Source organism: Gigantopelta aegis, chromosome 4 (genome assembly GCF_016097555.1).
Source record: "Gigantopelta aegis isolate Gae_Host chromosome 4, Gae_host_genome, whole genome shotgun sequence".
Classification (NCBI taxonomy): domain Eukaryota; kingdom Metazoa; phylum Mollusca; class Gastropoda; order Neomphalida; family Peltospiridae; genus Gigantopelta; species Gigantopelta aegis.
Window position 1 is genome coordinate 117,648,936 of NC_054702.1, and position 20,997 is coordinate 117,669,932.

The 20,997-nt window shown below is 34.9% G+C and overlaps 2 protein-coding genes and 1 long non-coding RNA gene across 3 annotated transcripts; 1 reads left to right on the forward strand and 2 right to left on the reverse strand.

The window, feature by feature from the left end:
• Positions 1-439: 439 nt before the first annotated feature.
• LOC121371898 (60S ribosomal protein L44-like) lies at positions 440-9,685 on the reverse strand. The gene is made up of 5 exons (XM_041498128.1): positions 9,642-9,685; positions 3,264-3,375; positions 1,748-1,815; positions 743-859; positions 440-494 (listed from the first exon to the last, which is right to left on the reverse strand). Exons 1-5 carry the CDS (start codon positions 9,642-9,644, stop codon positions 474-476), a joined length of 321 nt encoding a protein of 106 aa, XP_041354062.1. The 5' UTR covers positions 9,645-9,685; the 3' UTR covers positions 440-473.
• LOC121371897 (small acidic protein-like) lies at positions 9,657-16,291 on the forward strand. The gene is made up of 4 exons (XM_041498126.1): positions 9,657-9,807; positions 14,371-14,457; positions 14,736-14,793; positions 15,250-16,291. The coding sequence occupies exons 1-4, from the start codon at positions 9,736-9,738 to the stop codon at positions 15,606-15,608; spliced, it is 576 nt and encodes a 191-aa protein (XP_041354060.1). The 5' UTR covers positions 9,657-9,735; the 3' UTR covers positions 15,609-16,291.
• A 5-nt stretch (positions 16,292-16,296) lies between these two features.
• On the reverse strand, positions 16,297-19,812 carry LOC121371899. The gene is made up of 2 exons (XR_005957842.1): positions 18,446-19,812; positions 16,297-18,235 (listed from the first exon to the last, which is right to left on the reverse strand). It is a non-coding gene; the product is annotated as an uncharacterized LOC121371899 (long non-coding RNA).
• Positions 19,813-20,997: the final 1,185 nt, after the last annotated feature.

Below are 20,997 nucleotides of genomic sequence, written 5' to 3' on the forward strand. Positions count from 1 at the left end.
TACACCATCAGATAGCACGTACAATGTACACCCATCAGATAGCACGTACAATGTACACCATCAGATAGCACATACAATGTACATTGGCTGGAGTGAGACAGCCCATGTAACCCAGACAACACGCATCAAGCAACCACATCCCACCCAAAAATTTAAGAAAGTATTTTTATTAAATTGTTACAGCAATTTGTACAAAACCTCTTCTTCTACTGATCAATGATGAAATGTGTGCATATTAAAAGCTTTGGTAATTTCTCCAGGTTCATACATTATGGCAACTAGGTTGGTCGGACCTTTTGATCATTACAATTAAGAGCAAATGATTAATACATTTTCTCAGTCCTACTAAACCACTCCACTTCTATACAGCAGTGCCAATGTAGAGTTGCCATACAGACTAATGGGTTCCACTATCTAACAACGAAAAACAAACAAGATATTTTGTCCATTTTTTTTTATTTCCACCCACACAACTAGAACATGATCATCTGGCCCTGAAAATAAAAACAACAAATTATTACTAAAATATATTCAGATAATTTTAACATATAAGGAATGAACAGAATAAAAAACAGTAGTACAATAACTGTCACACTTCCAAGACAGAAAGAATTACTCAATATAAAGGGGACTAACCAATTGTAAGGCACTTTACCATAATATTTTAAAACCTATCCCATCTGCCAAGATCAATGCCATTTTTGACTTTGAACTTGTAGACCCACATCAAAGATACACAAACCTTTCGTTTCTTGTCACCGCCTAATTCAAAATGCTTGCATCGTTTAATGGACAGCTGTTTTCTGTATTTGCAGTCTGTACATTCCATACGCAGAACTATCTTTTTTGTGGTCTTTGCCTGAAAATATATTTTCATGTACAATCACTGGTATGAAAGAAAACAAAAGTTTACTAAAATTACTGCTATTTGATTTCTAATATAGTTATATTCATACTTCAGACAGGGAAACCTACTACCGCTACACATCTAATACACCTCAGCACATTTTAAATTAAAACTACTGCTATAGGATTTCTAATATACAGCTATATTCACACGAGACGGGGAAACCTGCTACTGCCACATGTCTAATCCTACCAAAAAAGCAAGGAATCTTTTTATCATAATACAGTTTGTCACAAGTGTTGGGTATCTGTTGGACTTTCATCATCAATCGACTATGCACGTATTGTTATGTTTATTGGGATATACTCCACAAATCGCAAATTTTACCTTTAGAACTATTTAATATATTTTTTCTTTACGTGACGACAAGCACCAATCCCCAACATATTTACATCGATTCCATCATCTAAATTGGAGGAAACATCGATTATGGATTTTTATAATCAATCATCAGATCAATAGAGCCAAATAGATTATAACACACAATTGATCAGTTTGAAAGTGATCAATTGTGTAGTATAATCGATCACTGGTACACTACTAGTGTGTGGTGTTGTTATTGGGACAGAATAAAAGTATTCCACCAAGAGCAACATTCCTGTGACCCATCACACATCAGATGAGTGCTTTACCACCGTGCTACATCCCGTCTCAGTGACACGTCTTCTGCAACTACACAGAATCGTAGTTATTGGTTCAGTCCCTCTAAGATGATAAAATTAAGTATGACACACATTGATAAAACATCCATCATGTCAGTACCAACTAGATGCAAAAACAAATGTAAAAAAATAAAATCTACAATAAACTGTTCAAAATAAAAGTGAAGAAATACTGTACCTTCTTGTGAAATATAGGTTTTGTCTGACCTCCATAACCAGCTTGTTTTCTGTCGTATCTCCTTTTACCTGAATAATAAAAGCACCATGTCTATCTCAACAGGTTTCTTCTCATCAGCTAAATACATTTCACAAAGCAACCTTATCACCCGGCAAATTCCATCAGCTGTGTAACTTGTGCACACACTGTTTTACAAATTAACTGTTTAAGGAGGTGCTTAACATACATGTAGCTACCTATTTTGAGCAATAGAGCTGGGCGGTATTGAAATTTCAGGTTCGATACTGGTATTGATACAATACCGATAGTATACCAAGCTGTATTTTCGGTATACTTCGCTTTAAATACCCGAGTCAAGTCTCACCGCTAATTTCATAAAAAAATTCCATACGCCAGGCCCTCATCTCTCTCCTCTTTTCAGCTATATATTATTAGTGCTTTAAAACATTTTTCAATACTGAAATTTCTGTATTCTGTATTTGCTTGGTATGGTAAATTGGCATTGACATGATACCGATACCTAACAGTATATACGGTACAGGTAAAAGTTAAAAAAAATTCATTAATAATTTAGGTTTTTTTTTAAACTGCATGATCTACCCTATTTTGTCATGTTTGATCATAAATCATTGTCCCGTTTTCACTTTTGCCCCCCTCCCCCATCCTCCTCATCTGGAGTGGTAAGCAATTTAACAAACTCCTCTCTCCAACCACCCAAAACAAAAGAATTTAATGCACAATACAATGTAACACGATAATGCATGGTCTGGTTCAGTGTATTCGGTAGTGAATTGTCAACAGGAACGTTGATATCAGTTGCTCAAATAGCTTACAGGGTAATATATCCCATGTCAGACAGATATCAACAAAAATATTGGCAAGATTCAACTCGTTAATTCAATGGTAGACACAAAAACATATCTTGTACAGATGTGAAACGTTATCCAAACTGCTATGCACATTAAACAGGTCAAGCTGGCTGTTTTCGGATTGCCAACATTCCTGAGCGAGGCATTAAATCAGAAGACAATAGATAAATAAGACACACAGAGTAATTCTAAACATGACTGGGGTTGTATTTCAGTTCTACTAGCCTGTTAATTAATTTGGACTGGCCATTCACACATTTGTTACCTTGTTGACATGCAAGATTTTACTACCACGTGACTTGTACAACCAATCAAAACATGCGTTTTATTAAGGTTGTTTCCATGAAACGAAAAGACAACAAAGTCTGTAACGTGTGTATTGTAATTGACGATGTTGAAATTCTTGTTACTGCATTTTGTAGAAATCTAGCTCAAGTTGAATATTAATATATACTTATTGATTTGTTGACATTATGCGATGACCAATGTCAGAATAACATTTATCAAACATACGTCGGTGGAGGAAAAACTTTTTTTTAAAAGCCACTAGCCCATCAGACTACTGGTTTTGCATTTGTCACTAGCCCTGCGGATTTGTCGAACTCACCATTTTCGCATTGTTAAATACACAAAAGAAGTCCACCTACCTTGGGCATACAATGAGGCTTTACCAGCCTTGTACTGTGTCACTTTGTGTAAAGTGTGCCTCTTGCATTTCTTCCCTTTACAGAAGGTTCTTCTTGACTTGGGAACATTCACCTGTCAAATTATAACATTGATATTAATCACCAAATATGAAATTTGTTTAATGCCTTCACTTTTTTATATACAAGATTTATTATTTACACACAATAATTTTTGTCCTAGGAGATTTCAGTGAAGACAATATCTAGGTGACATGGTTACCATTTAGTATGTGGAATCTGTGTCACTAATGGATTTTTCAAGATTTCTAACTGGATAAAAAGTTGGGAAAATCTAAAGGTAATTCAAGGTAGGAGAGTAATTTATCATAGTTGTTAACAATGTGGTTTGGACTTTAGGAATGTACCGCACACAAAGGGCTCGAACATAAGAATTTGTCTGTCAATTTTTAAAAGACTGCCTAGGTTGAAGTGTCGGCAAGACTTCCAAACGTTCCAGCATTTAGTTCATTCTGATTTCAGGCTTAGGTTTAGGATTAGTGATAGTATTAGCATGTATGCTGGAATGTTCGTCAGTCTTTCCAAAATGTCCCACAAACAGCAACTGTGAGCCTGCATATGACAATAAAAGTGACAATTGCAGAAAATAAACATGACCGACAGGTTATTTTGCTGCATGAAGATATTTCAATTGTTAAATACTGGCAGATAATGTACACCAGGTGTATACATTTCAGTGATAGAAATAAGCAGAATGTTTTACTAGTCCAACGGACAAATACATCTAGAAATCTACTCGTCTGCCAACATTTTCACATGTCCAAATAAATGGTTTGTTTTATTAAGTACAAGGATGATGTTTTTGATTGCTTAAAATGAAACAGCATTGAAATTTTTTACTTGTCTATAGGACATGCACCAATGTGCATTTTGTTTGTCCAAATAGATTTTCACTTATCAGGACAAACAGATAAGTGCTTATTTCAAACGCCGCATTTTGCTACTGTTGAGAAGCTTTACTGATGGCACAAAAGTGTCTTTGGTGATGCTTCCTTCATACAGCAATTTATAGCACGCATTTATGACATGGTGAAATAACCTAAATAGACAGTCTCATATGTAAGGCATTGAAATTTTTTGTTGAAGCGTTGTAATGGAAAGTGAAATCGCATTAAAAAAACAAAAATCGAAGTAAATGGGTAACAGATCTGCTATAAATGAAAAAAAAGGCTAATTAATCTTATTTTCATAAATACCATATGATCGGAGTCGTGCCGATATATTTTTAGAAACTACATTCGATACATATAGCGCCAGTAAATCATATCTCGACACACAAAAAAATGCTCCCCATAACAAATTTGTCAGGTGAACATTTTATACTGTTAAGTTATATAATTTTTGAGAAATTGAAACCAAATGCTTTCGTTCACAAAAAGAAAACAGTGGCATCTTCCTTAATATAACGTGTCAACTGTTCTTATTGGATGTATGTAAGCGGAAGTCGTACTGTCTATCGGAATATTCCGATCATTCTGAACACTTCAGCCTATTTCTATTCGTAATCAGCCGAGGTGTTCCGAAGTATCACAAATTTGCAGAACGGGCGGGTCAGGTGTGTTGCTTTTGTATTAACCTCCTGAGTACTGCAGGCGAGATATCTCGCCCGACATCACGTCAGTCGATATACTGTATACTGTATACAGTGCATTCCCCAATTCATATTTCCCGCCATTTTGCACACGACACTCACCGGAAACGGAAATATAATTAAAGAAAAAAGATTTTTTTTCAAAATGGTGGCTTTTATTTTTTCAATTGAAAATACCTTGAAATTTGGAGTTCAAAAAGTGGTTTTCGGCAAGTATTTTCGCTTGACAACAATGGCGGCACATCGCAGTAATTTTCAGGGATCGATAGCCGATTGTGACAGCTAATTTGATAATGAATTTGATCGTTTTACCAACAACGAAAATGACCAAATATTGCAATATGAATCGTAGTTCGGGTTTTAAAAAAAAATTCTGGTCAGAAAACCACTGTTATCGGGAATAATGCACATAAATACTGGACAGCTGGCCACAAATGCCCGTAAGTAAACGCAACTTTTTAGATTTTTTGCCTAATTTTAATCACCATTAGCCGATCTAAAATAATAAAAATTACAAAAAAAAAGACACGAAAATAATACTTACCGATTCATATATGAACTTTATTTCATGTATTTATAAAACATTTAAGTGAATATATGTGAGTAAAAATTATAAACGTGTACTCACTCAACGTGGTTTTTGTTAAAAATTAATCCAGTAGTCTAAAGGTTAATCTCGCAAATTAATTGTAACCAATGTCAAAATAAAACGATCTTGCTATGTTTATTTACTTATTTACTTACTAGTAACTCCCTGTTATATTTAAATATTGATTTTTAAAATTTTACTTTCAAAATGTTCGCTTGTTGTCAGGAAGCAGAAATTAGCATTTGCCGAATGTCGCATACACTTACTCACCTACATTTAATAAGACATAAATCTTGAAAAAACTATTGTAATGACAGAATTCAAATACTAAATTATAACCATGTCACCTTGGAGAAAAAGCCTGTAATCTTTCAAGATGGAAGCCTCCGAACAATGTGAGGTAATTAAAATACAGCGTACGCGCATAACACGTTCCATCGGGTGGTACTAACTGATCACCCATACACTAAGGTCGAAGACAGTCACTTTTAGAACCCTTGTTTTAGCTTCGTACACGGTAAATAAAACATAAAACAAACGGTAATTTGTTGATATGATATATTTGACAAATGGTACCTTTTATTTCTTTCATATTTTGAAACTTAAAATTAATATTTTGTCCAGAATTATGAAAAAAAAAAAAAAAAATACCAACTTGTAAACAGCGTTATCTGATTGTTATAGAAATTTGACAGGGGTCAAGGCTAGAAGACCAGTTTTTTTTTAATTTGAATAACGTCAGTATTCTAACGACACCATTTTGAATCTCTGTACAATAATCATACACTGGGTACATGACGTTTCCGTTTTAAGAATGCAGGAAAGATTCCACTGCAAAATTGCTATTGAAAGTGTTTTGTATAAACAAGGGTGCAGAAAGTACTCACCCACTCGCCAAATGCGTGTAAAAATTCTGACGGACAAGTTAAAAAAATGCAAGTACCAATCCGACGGGCGATCTCTTTTTTTTATTTTGTTTGCCACGTGATGTTGATCACTTACCAGATGTTCTTAATGTTTTGTCAATATATTCATATATATCATTTGAAGTGAAAGAAAGAAATGTTTTATTTAATGATGCACTCAACACATTTTATTTACGGTTATGTGGCGTCAGACATATGGTTAAGGACCATACAGATATTTAGAGAGGAAACCCGCCTTCGTCACTTCATGGGCTACTCTTTTCGATTAGCAGAAATGTATCTTTTATATGCACCATCCCAAAGAAAGGGTAGTACATACCACAGCCTTTGATATACCAGTCGTGGTGCACTGGCTGGAATGAGAAATAACGCAATGGGACCACCGATGGGGATCAATCTCACAGAGACCGCGCATCGAGCGAGCGCTGTACAACTGGGCTACATCCCGCCCCATCATCTGAAGTGAAGACTATTTTATAATATTATTAATAATATATCATTCTATAGACTGGCGGACTAGTAGAAATTATTGCGGGCTAGTAAATTTTAGTTGGTTCTGGTCCAGCGGGATAGCGAAATATGTTCCATTTTTGCACCCTTGTTTGAACATTACTTAAATTCTAATACACCTGAATGTTTTTTAAGAAAATCTTATGATTAAAAAATTGTACCTTTTACAGGATTTCAAGTGAAATTACGGTAAAATATGCTATATTTTTTGTATATGAACCCAAAACAAGGTTGCGAAAAGTGATTGTTGTCGACCTTTGAAACAAAATGTACGTGGGCAACCATACACACAAGTATATAATCTCTCAGGTCAGGTCATAGGGTTTTACATGCACATTCAGAGCTAGTTCATCAAGATTAACTTTGCCTACAAGTGCAAGCACCACCAAAGGTTAATCCTGGGGACGAACAACGCCATTAGCGCCCTTCCGAGCAATTTTGCTCGGAACGGAATTCAATACGAATTGCGGTCAAACTAAAAGAAAAACGACTGTCATCACGTTTTTCCACCCAAATCGTGTACTGTGATCTATTTGGAGCATATGGACACTAAAAAATACTTACTTTGAAACGATCTTCACTTTGAATTAAAGGAAAAACTACCGACTGTACGACTTGTTTTTAAAACGTGCGGTGCATTATGGGAGGAAAATGAAACTCGGAACAATCTTGTATGTGGAAAAGGATCGGTGAAGTCATTTCTCGTTTCATAATGAATAAAACAAAAAATCTTAATTTTTATTTCATTTCTATTAAAACCGCACACCCTAGTTCCATCCAGCAAAAATAAATTATAATTTGGTTAATCTACAAACCTGTAACACACTTAGATCACGTTTTTATCAAATGGAGTGAAAAGCAGGTTTTATATCGATAAATACCATGGGAATCCCCATTTCCCAATTGCTTGAAATAATTTTTAAAGTTTGTATTCTGATGTCATCGGTAGATGTCGCTCGAAGCACAACAATGCCTACGTCACGACAAATTTCAGACTTGGGGTGCGTTCTTTTCACCTCTCCTGGACATGTTCCAACTGTTCTGTCCTGGTTGTATCCCCTCTCCAGATATCGTAGGACTTAGCAAAATTATTGGTTTTAAGGGTTTGTAACGTTTTGTATTGAGATACTTACTGTCTGAACTTTATTGTTACTGAAAATGTTCACGAACTGTGAAGAAAAATCTCACAAATGAACAACAACAAATCGGATGTTGATTGCGCAACTGTGCACGAGAAAACAAACCGAACCAAAATGATAACGGTCACGTGGTATACCAATGTCTGTGACATTGAAATGGAAATATCCCCGTCTAAAAATAGATTAGACCTTGTCTGCTCAACGGTTTTTTCTCAAACGTGCGTCCGTTTTTCAGAAATACGAAAAACGCAATTTGTAGTATTACAAACACCAGGATTACCAAAAAACACTTCAGGTGAATGGAAATGTATATTCTAAATAATAAACGGTAAGTAAAGTGCAATTTAATTGTGAAAAAAATAGGTTTAATAGCGAAAAACAACGCTGTAATGGTTAACAACTAGCAGTAACTAGGGTGTGTCCCTTTAATTAATTTTTTTTACTTCAGGTGAATGGAAATGTATATTCTAAATAATAAACGGTAAGTAAAGTGCAATTTTATTTGTGAAAAAATGGGTTTAATAGCGAAAAACAACGCTGTAATGGTTAATAACTAGCAGTAACTAGGGTGTGCCCCTTTAATTATTTTATTTTTATTATTAACTTTAATTTCCTTTTTTAATTTTAATTTATTAACTTTAATTTATTTTTACTTTAAGTTATTTTATTAACTTTAATTAATTTTTAGTTTTATGGTTTTTGTTTTATTCATTATGAAACGAGAAATGACTTCACTGATCCTTTTCCACATACAAGATTGTTCCGAGTTTCATTTTCCTCCCATAATGCACCGCGCATTTTAAAAACAGTCATACAGTCGGTCGTTTTTCCTTTAATTCAAAGTGAAGATCGTTTCAAAGTAAGTATTTCTTAGTGTCCATATGCTCCAAATAGATCACAGTACACCATTTGGGTGGAAAAACGTGATGACAATCGTTTTTCTTTTAGTTTGACTGCAATTCGGATTGAATTCCGTTCGCAAAATTGCTCGGAAAGGCGCTAATGGCGTTGTTCGTCCCCAGGATTAACCGTTGGTGGTGCTTGCACTTGTTGGCAAAGTTAATCTTGATGAACTAATTCAGAGCAAGCTGTTGTAGCGTACGCCTGTTCTGGTCACAAGAGCCTGCCTTGAACAGAAAAGGTGGGGATGGGAAGGAGGGACTGCCTGCACTGGCAGGTGCAAGGGTGCACGAGCAGCCTGACCGTGGTCGATAACAGGCGAGGTGTGTGTGGGGGGGGGGGGGGGGGGGGGGGTAGTGGAGCTATGGAATATCTCTCCCACACACACACGTATTTAATTTGTCTCTTTTACGCTCGGTTTTAGGTTTTACCTAATTAATATTATCTAAACGACGGCAATTGCAGGGTAATCTATTTTATATACGCAAAGTCCTTCTTCACAATCACGTATGTGTCGTTCGTATTTGTATACGATTTTTTCCTTAAGTAATGTAATATAATTAAACACTCTAACATTGTGCGTAATGATGAAAATATTTTTTATAAAGTGATGTCTCAATAAAGAGTCTGATAACAGTGGATTTTGATTACACTAAAAACTCTCACCATTTCGGTGTTTTGACTCGGAGAAAAAGGAAGTTAGCTTTTGCCCTGCGCAAACGGCAAGGAATTGCTTCCGGTATTTAGTTGGCGTGTAAAAATGAGCGAAAAGAAAAATAAACAGAAAAGTAATGATGAAGATTCGCATACAGAAGAAGACGTTGCTGCCCATGTAATAACACAACTTGTTAATTAATGCAAACAAAACGTTTTATGAAACAAAAAAATATAGTTTTTTGAAGTATAAAATAACTTATTGTGTTTTCGGAGAAACCTATTTTCGTATTACTTGACATCAACTTGCACACTCCTGATATTGATTATGAATTTGTCTTCTAGCAATAGGATTTTAACTCCTGGATTTTGACACTGAGATTCTGGCACAATGTTTTTGGCTATATGCGATAAATGTAGAATAGGATATGAGGACGTGAGGACAAAATCGTAGGTGATCAAGCGAAGTCACTTCCCTCTCAACTTCTGAAAGGGGAAAGTTTTTAAAAGGAGCAAGACTTGAATTTTTAATCTAAAAAAAGAAGAAGCTAAAACAAGTTCTATTAACCCAAAACAGTGAATTCTAGCTGCCACATAAATGGTATTCAAAGACAACCGCTTAAATCAAGTGGTTGTTGAATACAGGTGCAACTTTTACAGTCTGTAATGTTTTTAAAATCTTTTTTACCGTATATACTTCTAATGGATGGATGTGTTTTCTAAAAATCACCTTTCCACATGTCATTTTCTTCAAAAAATTATAAAATATAACAGAAAATCACTAATTTAACTGTTTTGGAATTCATTCTCTCATAAGTTTGTCTTCTCTTTTCATTTAATCACTACTCTGGGGTAGGATTTAGCTCAGTCGGTTGAGATGCTTGCATCACAGGATCGAACCACCTCAACAGATCTATTCAGCTGATTGGGTTTTTTCTCGTTTCAACCAGTGCACCACAACTGGACAAAGGCCGTGGTATATGTGCTTTCCTGTCTCTAGGGAAGTGCATATAAAAGATACCTTGCAGCATTAGGAAAAATGCAGCGGGTTTCCGCTGATGACAATGAGTCATAATTACCAAATGTTTGACATCCAGTAGCCGATGATAATTAATCAGTGTGCCCTGGTGGTGTTGTTAAACAAACCAAACTTTAATGACTACTCCATACAGAGTATTGTCCTAGTAAATTAATCTACCAATGTCAAGCAGAGATTACCCAGAGGCAATTAAATCCATTCCACAGTAACAATTTCTTAAATGATACACAGTGGTGATGTCCGATTGAATGGTTACTAAGGTCGACGACTGTCACTTTTCACACCCTTGTTTTTGCTTCGTACATAATAACTATCCAACAGTAAAAAAACCCATTATGATACATTTGACAAACAGTACTTTTTATTTCTTTCATCTTTTAAAATTTAAACTTAATATTTTGTTAAGAAACAGCGTCGTCTGCTTTGTATAAAATTTTGACAGGTCAGGGTTAGTAGACACGTTTTTATTTTAATGTGCTGAAGCATTGTAATAATACAGCAAATTTTGAATTTGAATGATGTCACTTTACATCTCACAAGATGGGTGCTAGAATGTTTTTTTAAATTAACTTGTCATGGGGCCAGTGGATTTGAAAGTTCACTTGCCCAATTTTAACTGTTGATAAAACAAAAAACCAGTAAATTAAAATAATTAACTTTTTAATGTACATTTTGCATGCTGAGACAGGACTTGACCTTAGCAGTAGCCTGGGGTGTTTTGGCTACCGATTTTCTCTCGGATTACCAGTTGTCTAACCCCGGTAGTCTGCTGGGCTACCAAATGTTTGGGCATGTCCAGTCACTCCACAATCAACAAGACGTTTAATTCATCGGCGTCTGAAATTCTACCTTTCGTGTTTTGCTGTAATATTAATTGCTTCCCTTATTTGACCCACAAGTGGCGGTTGCACAATATGATTTAGTGAAATAAAGGAGTATATTAGCAATTGGTAGGATTTGTTTTTAACATAGTGGATTAATACAAATAATTTGATATAATCCAGTCACTAGATGTAGCCTTTATTAGAAACATACTTATCTGCCCTTGATTTGCATAGTGCTAAGCGGCCCCAATCAGTCACTACATGACTTCTGGCGCGTTCATGCTCCAATCGATTGCAACAAAGGCCCTTTGTTACCACTGAATTGTGGAGTAGTCATCGACTTGTTCTTTTATTTTTTTGACGTTAATAAAGTTTTATATTACTATTATTGTTTGTCAGATTGTGTGCAATCTCCTGCTTCTACAGAAAAGAAAATGTACAATATGTTTTGTGCTCAACAGAAATACTTACGAACACGTCTTTCATAGAACAATGTCCGGCCAGTCTGTCTTCTCACATGGTGTTTCGTAAATAGGTTTTGGCACGCCGTAGTCAAAAGAAAGCGTTTGTACTGGTGTGTGGGCTTGTTTTGTAGGCTATTGTTTATTTGGGGGCAGATTTGTTATTGTTACTCGGGTTTTCTTTGGTAGGGGGGGGGGGGGGTAAAATTGTTGAGGGGGTTTTATTTTTAAAATATTAGGTTTTTTGTTTTGCTTGCCACTTACGCTTATAATCATGTATACAACAATGTCTTCATTTTAACATGTTGGACCTACCAACCTTAACTAATCAGCATGCAAGACTAACATAAATGTGTTTACACAAATATTCTGATGTAAACAAAACAAGTACTTTACTATAGGTAGATGTTTTTAGGTTAAATTATATATTTAGCTGTTATTACAGCAAAATTTACAGTTAATAATGCAATGTATACATGTATAGGCCTAATTGATTTGCAGCAAACAAAATATTTAGTCAAACAGGCACGTGTGCAGTAAAATTGTGTAGAGGAAGTCTAGAATGACTAGTGGTGTTTTTTAGGGATGGGGTCGGGTTATGCATCCCCGGAAATACATCGAAAACCCCCCCAAACAAACATAATATAGCACGTGGGGAAGGGGACTGTTCTGATTGGAATATTACATATAGTCCGTCCCATTCTCCTACAAAAATATTTGTTGTTTTTGTAAATAATTTAAGTTTGGTTTGACATAAAAATAAAAGTGTTTTGGAAATAATTTAGAAAACAAGCTGCTCAGAAATAAATAGTTTGTAATAAATTCAATAAATTCCCCTTGGGACGCACTATAAACATGTTTCTATTATCTATTGCAACTGTTACTGTCACACACAATTCATTAAAACTGCAGGTGTGTAAATAATTTAAGTTTGGTTTGTACTTATGAATGGGAACTTCTCCCCCACCCCCCAAAAAAAACCGAAAAGGAAAAAGAACCTTTATTAGCATAAAGTGTACATGTATTACAGTTTAAGGCTTACAACCCCCCCCCCCCACCACCACCACCACCACCACAACACGACACACTTAAAATTAGTAATTTTTCAAAGTAGGTACTTTGTTAAATTTATTTATTTCATGATATTGTGTACTTAATTATTATTTTTTATTTATTTTTTGCAATTTGTGATATTTTATAAATTAAATTAATAATTTACATATTGAAATATTGGCAAATGTAAATGGTGACATGCAGCCTTTAACACTAATAAGAATGGTTATATTACGCTTGCACTACTACTATTAGTATTAGAATAACAAATTTTTAGGTTACAGTGTAAAAAAGAAAATGGCGGCAAACAATAAACTTTAGTTTTTTCAGTGTTTACACTTTATAACTTTAATAAAGTTACATCTGTAGGTATATTGATGTCATGGATGCGTCAAAGATTACTGGTGGCCAACTATTTGTTAGTGAAATGTTGCATGTTTACCTATGATCCTAGCGTTGCAGATTTAAAAAAAATATTTCAATCGATTTTTTTTTACCACTTGCCAATTGTAATTTTACTGGCCCGAATCCCAAAACCACTGACCTTAGGCATCAGGCCACCGTATTCTAGAACCCCTGAACAACTATAAACTGAATACATGATGTTTCCGTTTTAAGAATGCTGGAAAAATTCCAGTGGAAAATTGCTATTGAAATTTTGTTGTTTGATATTTACTAATGCACCTGGACGTATTTCAAGAAAATCTTGTAATTAAAAAAATTGTATCTTTCACAAAATTTGGATTTCAAGTAAAATTAAGGTGAGATTTATTATATACAAAGCCAAAACAAGGGTGCGAAAAGTGACTGTCGACCTTAGTATTTGTGAATGTGTGAAGATTGCTTAATTGCTCTACCTTGTCGCAGTTGTTCAAAATAAGGCTGCTGTTTAAAATAACAATTTTATAGGATTTACAGAAGCCACTTAACAGGTATTTTAGCAATTTGTGATCCAGTTATGTGGCCGTTGGGTGAATGAGACAGATGATCACTTATTACGAGTGCATTTACATAAAACAAATCTCAAGCGACCACTGATTACAGGTGGCCGCTAGAACAGGTTTGCCTGTATTATTTTATAATTAAGACATCTTTGTTTGTATGTTGAATTTATTCATTATGACAAAGTCTGTGTAAAAATAGTTAATCATTCCCCACATTTGTTTATGAATTAAATTAGTATGGCTATGAAATAAAGTGAACAATTTCATGTTGGTAACATCATTTTACAATTTGTACATATTTGTGGAAATGTAATCATGATTACTGGAAAATGTATTCTCAGTAATAATCGATTACTTTTGTCAAATAATCACCCCATATCTGGCTTATAATAATAATATATTAGTTTTGTTTATTTGAAGGTTCAGTCGGCTAATAAATGGGAGAATGCCGACTTGGGAGAAACGGACAGAAAAAGCAAGTTTCTGAGATTAATGGGAGCTACCAAGGTATTGTGCTGGCTAGTATGAATGTGTACCTGTATTTTATACGGTTATATAATGTACTTCATTAATTTTCTTAAATGTTTAAATAATTTATTTTAAATATACAAAACATTGATGTAACAGTTATATAAAATGCATTTTTGCTATGTATGTCGAGTACCTAAATTCTTGTGAGCGATTAACATACACTCTTAAGTACTTTACAGAGATTTTTTTTTTTTAATGTGCCTTTAATGCTGTACATGTGTCATTTGTCAATTTTTTTACTTTGAACATTTCAGAAAGAGCATCATGGGAAATTTGTGATTGGTGACCAAAAGGCAAATGAAACACGGAAAAGTAAGTTGGAATTAGTGTTAGGTTTTAACATAGGTTGGAATAAGTGTTATCCGAGTTAGCCCATTACATACCGACATCAAAAACAGCAGAGGTGTGCAGGGGCATGTCCCAGTTGAAAATTAAAATAATGAATATATATTTGATCCCTCCAAATGCCAACACCTGTACATAATTTACCATTATTATAATCTGAAGATTAGGTAGTTTATATAAATGTTATTGTATATGTTAAAGCTATACGCAAAATTTCAGCTGAGGATCTCAAGGCATTGTGAAAAACACATCTGGAAAAAAAAAATTCATATCTCCTAAATACAGAAAACTGTATATTGACAGATGGACGGACAAGCAGGACACAGACGAAACCTATAGTCCCCTCTAGTTGGATAGTGACTAATAATAAGGCTTCATTTAATATGCAATTTATTCACGTTACATTTGTTGTGTTTTGTTTAGAAGTTGATGAACACCAGCTGACTGAAGATCTGGAGGTTCAGTTTGTTCAAGGTCTCGAGCACCAGCGGATTGGGGGTCGGCGAGGTCACATCGGTCTCGGCTACCACAGTGTCACGTTGGACAGTCAGGGGCAGCAAGACACCAACTCAAGTGAGCCGCAGTCGGGGAAAGAATCGGACACACATTCCCAAGAAATGGGGGAAACCAGCAAGGAGGAAAAACAAAGTGCCGAAACAAAAACTGAAAATACTAGCGAGTCGTCCAAGGAAAAGAAAGATGTGGTAGCGAATGAACAGGACGGATTAGGACCCACATCAGCTAAAAAATTCAAACTGGCTTTTGTAAAAGCTAGTTCATGACCTCAAGTTAAGGGAGATTTTGTGACAGAGTTGAAGTTGCAATACGATCTAGACCGTAAAGTGCAACTCATTTTTCATGGATTTCACTACTTTCCAGAAAGCTTTTCAAATCCCATGTTTCGTCTATTCATCAAGTCTAAAACGACCTTAAATTTTTGTTTTAAAACCTTGCACAGCCTATACAATAAAGGTTCTATTGTCTAGATTTTGCAGATAGTTACATACAAGTCATGCAGATAACGAACTAGCTAATTATTTAACAGATGATACATCTGGTTACATACCAGACAGTTAGTAACATCAACAAAAACATGAAGGACGTAGTTTTACTACAGTATTAATTTAAACAAACAAAAATTAACAGTTCTGCCTTACAGTTTGTGAGAGAACACTTGCTTGTGTTTTGAATTGAAAATATTTTTGGGTCGGAAATCGTTTGTTCGTAGTTTAAAAGATGTAAAAAGTATTTGGTTATTAAACATACCTACAGTAGCAGATCTACCCATGCCCTCATCCAACATGAGAATAAAAAATTATGTTATATGTTTATGTACAGATAAAGATAAAAATCTGGGGTTTTTCACCCCCACTAGAAATTGTACCCCTCACCACATCAGATATTGTTCCTACATGCCTGCAATGTCAGGTTTACAGCTGTCTACACAATAAAATTAAGAACAAAACAAGCTGCAGTCTGTCACGTTTATTGAGTTCTGAAAACAAGATTAAATATTACATAAATGTTTTTTATTTGATGATATGAGAAATGGAAATGGATAAAATATGGATGGACACATTCTGTTTGTAAAATTATAATAAATAAAATATGCATAGAAATGTTTCACAAACAAAAAACCACTTAATAAAATGTTTTATTAATAACAAAATTTAACAATTTTTGCTGTAGGCAAAATCATTAAGATACTTGCATATGGCTTCTCTTGAAAGTGGATACCACCATTCTGTGATGCACAGAGGTGGGACTAGCAGCAATTCATCACAGTTGGCAATAAATTAGAATTGGCAAACTATTATCAACTCCTCTATCAATCAGAAAGAAAGGAAAGAAAATCACACATTTTTGAGAAATATTTCACCATGTTTTAGAATGTCATCAGTCGCAAGATTAAAATGGTATTATATATGGGTAGTCCGCCTCATCTCACTATTTTCACAAAAAAACATGGTTTTATCATTGGTGTTCACACTGAGACGAGGATATTTTCAAAAAAAAACATGGTTTTATCATTGGTGTTCACACTGAGACGAGGATATTTTCACAAAAAGGGACAAAGCACCGGGATATGCCTAGGTGCTAATGAAAAAATTGAGCTAAATTTTCAGTTAATAAAAAGTAAACAGATACTGTCATTTCTTTTACAAAATTTCAATCTGTCTTTACCATTTATCTTTTGTTTTCACCATTATGAAAACTATTGTACAGAGGTTGTGCAAAGAAAACTGATAAAAGTTTAAACTGGGCAACTGACTGCGTAAAAATACTAATAATTGGTTACAACATATTACGGCTATAGGTTGGAAAGATCAGCTGCACAGATTAAAGCAATGGGTCTGTTTGTTATTGTGTGGTTACAGTATGTTCATTAAAGTGCACAAGCAGTAATAAAGAAATGTTGAGGCTAATCATAACCAAAATAAAGAGAACCACCAAAGAGCCGAATTTACAAAGCCTGTTTTAGACTTGCACGCGTTTAACTATGTCCATTTACTATGCTTAAACACCTGCGTTTAAGAAAAACAAGCTTCGTAAATTTGGCTCGACATGTTTACTGTGTTGCTGGTGAATATGACCAATGTGATAATTGAGATGATGTTAAATGCTTGGGATCTTTGGGCAATAGAGGTTGTAAACTGGAATTAGCCAACCAGTGTGCACGTTGGAATGAACAAAGAGTACCATCTGAATCATCAAATGAGCAACAACAATGATGTTGACCAAACAAAAAGCACAAATAATTGTAATAACCATAATCTATGTCAGTGTGTAACACTGTGTTCATTATATAATTTGGCTAATTAATCTTGTATATCTGACACCCCTGTTCTGCTATCAAAGCTATCTGACAAAAATCACTCAATTTAGTTCTATAACAATATAAAATAAGCTATTACAAAATGCCATACATTTAAAAATAATTGATACAAGCCCACATTTTTCTATTCGCTCAGCTCAGAAAATGTTTGTTACATTAATTACAAGCCAAATGGTTATTGCAGATATTTTTTAATTCATAAAAGTACTAGGGTAGATGCATAATAGTCGCGAGTCTGCCATCAAGACTTGTGACTGTTAAGTTTTTGCAACTTTTACCTTTGAAAAGTGAAAACTCAAGAACACTGCAGAATTAAAACTAGATTTATAGATGACCACAATTCGTACAACAGAAACTTTTCTTACCAAATACTGTTGTGGCGAGATCAGCAGTTTTCAATCCTTTTAATCCTCTTAAAATAACAAAATGTCGGCAGATCACAAAGAATATATCACAGTACTTAATATCTTCCAACATTATAACATGAAGAGGGTAAAGGAACAAAACTAGACACAAACAATGAATGGCCACTAACAGTTGTAATGTATGTTTGTAGTATCACGACGGCTCTACCTCCCTGCAGGATCTCATGCTGCCACTAACACTGCTGTAATGTATGTTTGTAGTATCACGACGGCCCTACCTCCCTGCAGGATCTCATGCTGCCACGAACACTGCTGTAATGTATGTTTGTAGTATCACGACGGCCCTACCTCCCTGCAGGATCTCATGCTGCCACTAACACTGCTGTAATGTATGTTTGTAGTATCACGACGGCCCTACCTCCCTGCAGGATCTCATGCTGCCACTAACACTGCTGTAATGTATGTTTGTAGTATCACGACGGCCCTACCTCCCTGCAGGATCTCATGCTGCCACTAACACTGTTGTAATGTATGTTTGTAGTATCACGACGGCCCTACCTCCCTGCAGGATCTCATGCTACCACTAACACTGCTGTAATGTATGTTTGTAGTATTATGAAAGCCATACCTCCCTGCAGGATCTCATGCTGCCACCAACACTGCTGTAATGTATGTTTGTAGTATTATGAAAGCCATACCTCCCTGCAGGATCTCATGCTGCCACTAACACTGTTGTAATGTATGTTTGTAGTATTACAACGGCCCTACCTCCCTGCAGGATCTCATGCTGCCACGAACACTGTTGTAATGTATGTTTGTAGTATTACGACGGCCCTACCTCCCTGCAGTATATGATGCCGAGTGTGTAAAGTTTACTTCAATCAGACTCGTAAAATTTGGCCCTGCATTTGTTTCAGACAATTTTCTTTGTTTTTTCTTCAGTAATGGTACTGCCTGTTTCTTGGTAGAGGACAGTCCACCTAGTAAGAAAGTTTAGTATCGGGAGAACACTAGCACACTGGTGGCTTGTCTCGTAATGGCACTGATGAATTTATCATACAAATAAAGCTCCAATATTGTGTAACACAAGAAAAGGTTCTCACCTATTGTGGAATGTTTGATTGTAAAAGCAGTACTAAATGAGAACATAAAAATATACCGAGGCATAAGAAACGCAATGAATATTTAACTGAATGGTTTCGTATAGACAGGTCATCATACACATACAGAATGCAGACAAATGATGTATTGTAAAATAAAATTAAAAACTAATTGAAAGAGGATATAGTTCAAATAGAAAAAAAAAAGAAAAGGAATAAAATCTGTTTGACGAAAAAAACAAACACAACTTGGTGTTTATAGCACACAGTACTGCATGTGAAAATATGTTGCACGAGCATTGTATGCACTCGTCAACCTAAAAAAAAAAAAAGCCCCAGTTTTTTGTCTTATTATCGTTCTTCTACATGCCACAATTAAATAATACTGAGAAAATGCTGTTTTTGCCAAAATCACAAAGTTCTTAGTTTTTTTATTTATTTTATTTATTTTTTTGCTTCAAATGCATTTTATTCCATTTCCCCCCTCCAATTTGAACAATATCTTCTTTCAGTTAGTTGTTGGCAATACATAATTTGCATGATTAATGTATGATATGACATTCTATAATAAAATATTCACTGAAATATCCGTTGTATTATTTAAAAGTTTGTTTTGTTTAACAACACCACTAGAGCACATTTATTAATTAACTGCTATTGGATGTCAAACATTTGGTAATTTTGACATATAATCTAAGAAAGGAAACACACTAAATTGTTCCACTAGTAGCAAGAGATCTTTTATATGCACCATCCCATAGACAGGATAGCACATACCACACCCGTTGATATATCAAGTCGTGATGCACTGGCTGAAGTGAGAAATAGCCCAATGGACCCTCTGATGGGGATCTGCATTATTTATGGCTCTCAGTATACATTAAGCTAAACACTGACAAACAATCAAGTTCACGCCATTTTAGTGCATGGACATTCTGAACAAGCTGTAATGTTTAAAATCTATTCTTCATTTCAGATCAGATACTTTTTTTTAGATGGACAAAGAAGGAAGTAACAATTTTTAAACAAATGTACGTCAAATAATAATAAAATTAATCAAAGAAAAAATTCAGTATTATGATACAACAAAAAATTGATGGTTTGAACATATTAAACAAGGTTTCTTATCAGCAGTATACCATGTGTAATATTTGGTGAAAAACAAGAACACATTCTAAACAGATCTAAAACACACACAAAACGTCAGTTCCCAACAACATAAAAGTACAGCCTTGTTTAAACAAAAGCATACATAAACATAAAAATATTTTTAAAACCCATTAATCTCCCTTCTACCTGTTGCCCATATTTCTTATGCAAGCTTATAAAAAGTATTTTAAAAAAACTTAAATTGGATGAAACTGCAATACAACTAATATTATTTAAAGTAATTTAATGAAAATATTAGCATCCGTAAATGGCCATAATTATCACAGTAGTAATGAACTATTTATCAGATAACAATTACCATGCCGTCACAAATTTGTTATGGCTGACTGAAGAAAGCCAATGACACACATCTAGTAGGAGGGGGATATTAAAAAACTATTATTACTTTATTAATTATCTTATTAACCCCCCCCCCCCCTTCCCCCCCAAACCTAATAAAACCTAAAACTGGGCTTGTCAATGATGGGAGATGTCTGTGCCAGGAGACGTTTCTCCTCTCCACAAAGAACCAATAGCAATGATGGGAGATGTCTGTGCCAGAGACGTTTCTCCTCTCCTCAAAGAAACAACAGAGAAACGTGTATGTCCTTTTTGTCAAGATGGTCTAAAAATTAATACACACAACCCCCTTCTTGATTGCCCACTGACACTTTGTAAAAAATGTTTTGCCAAATAATCAGTCTCAGCTTATTTTGATTGT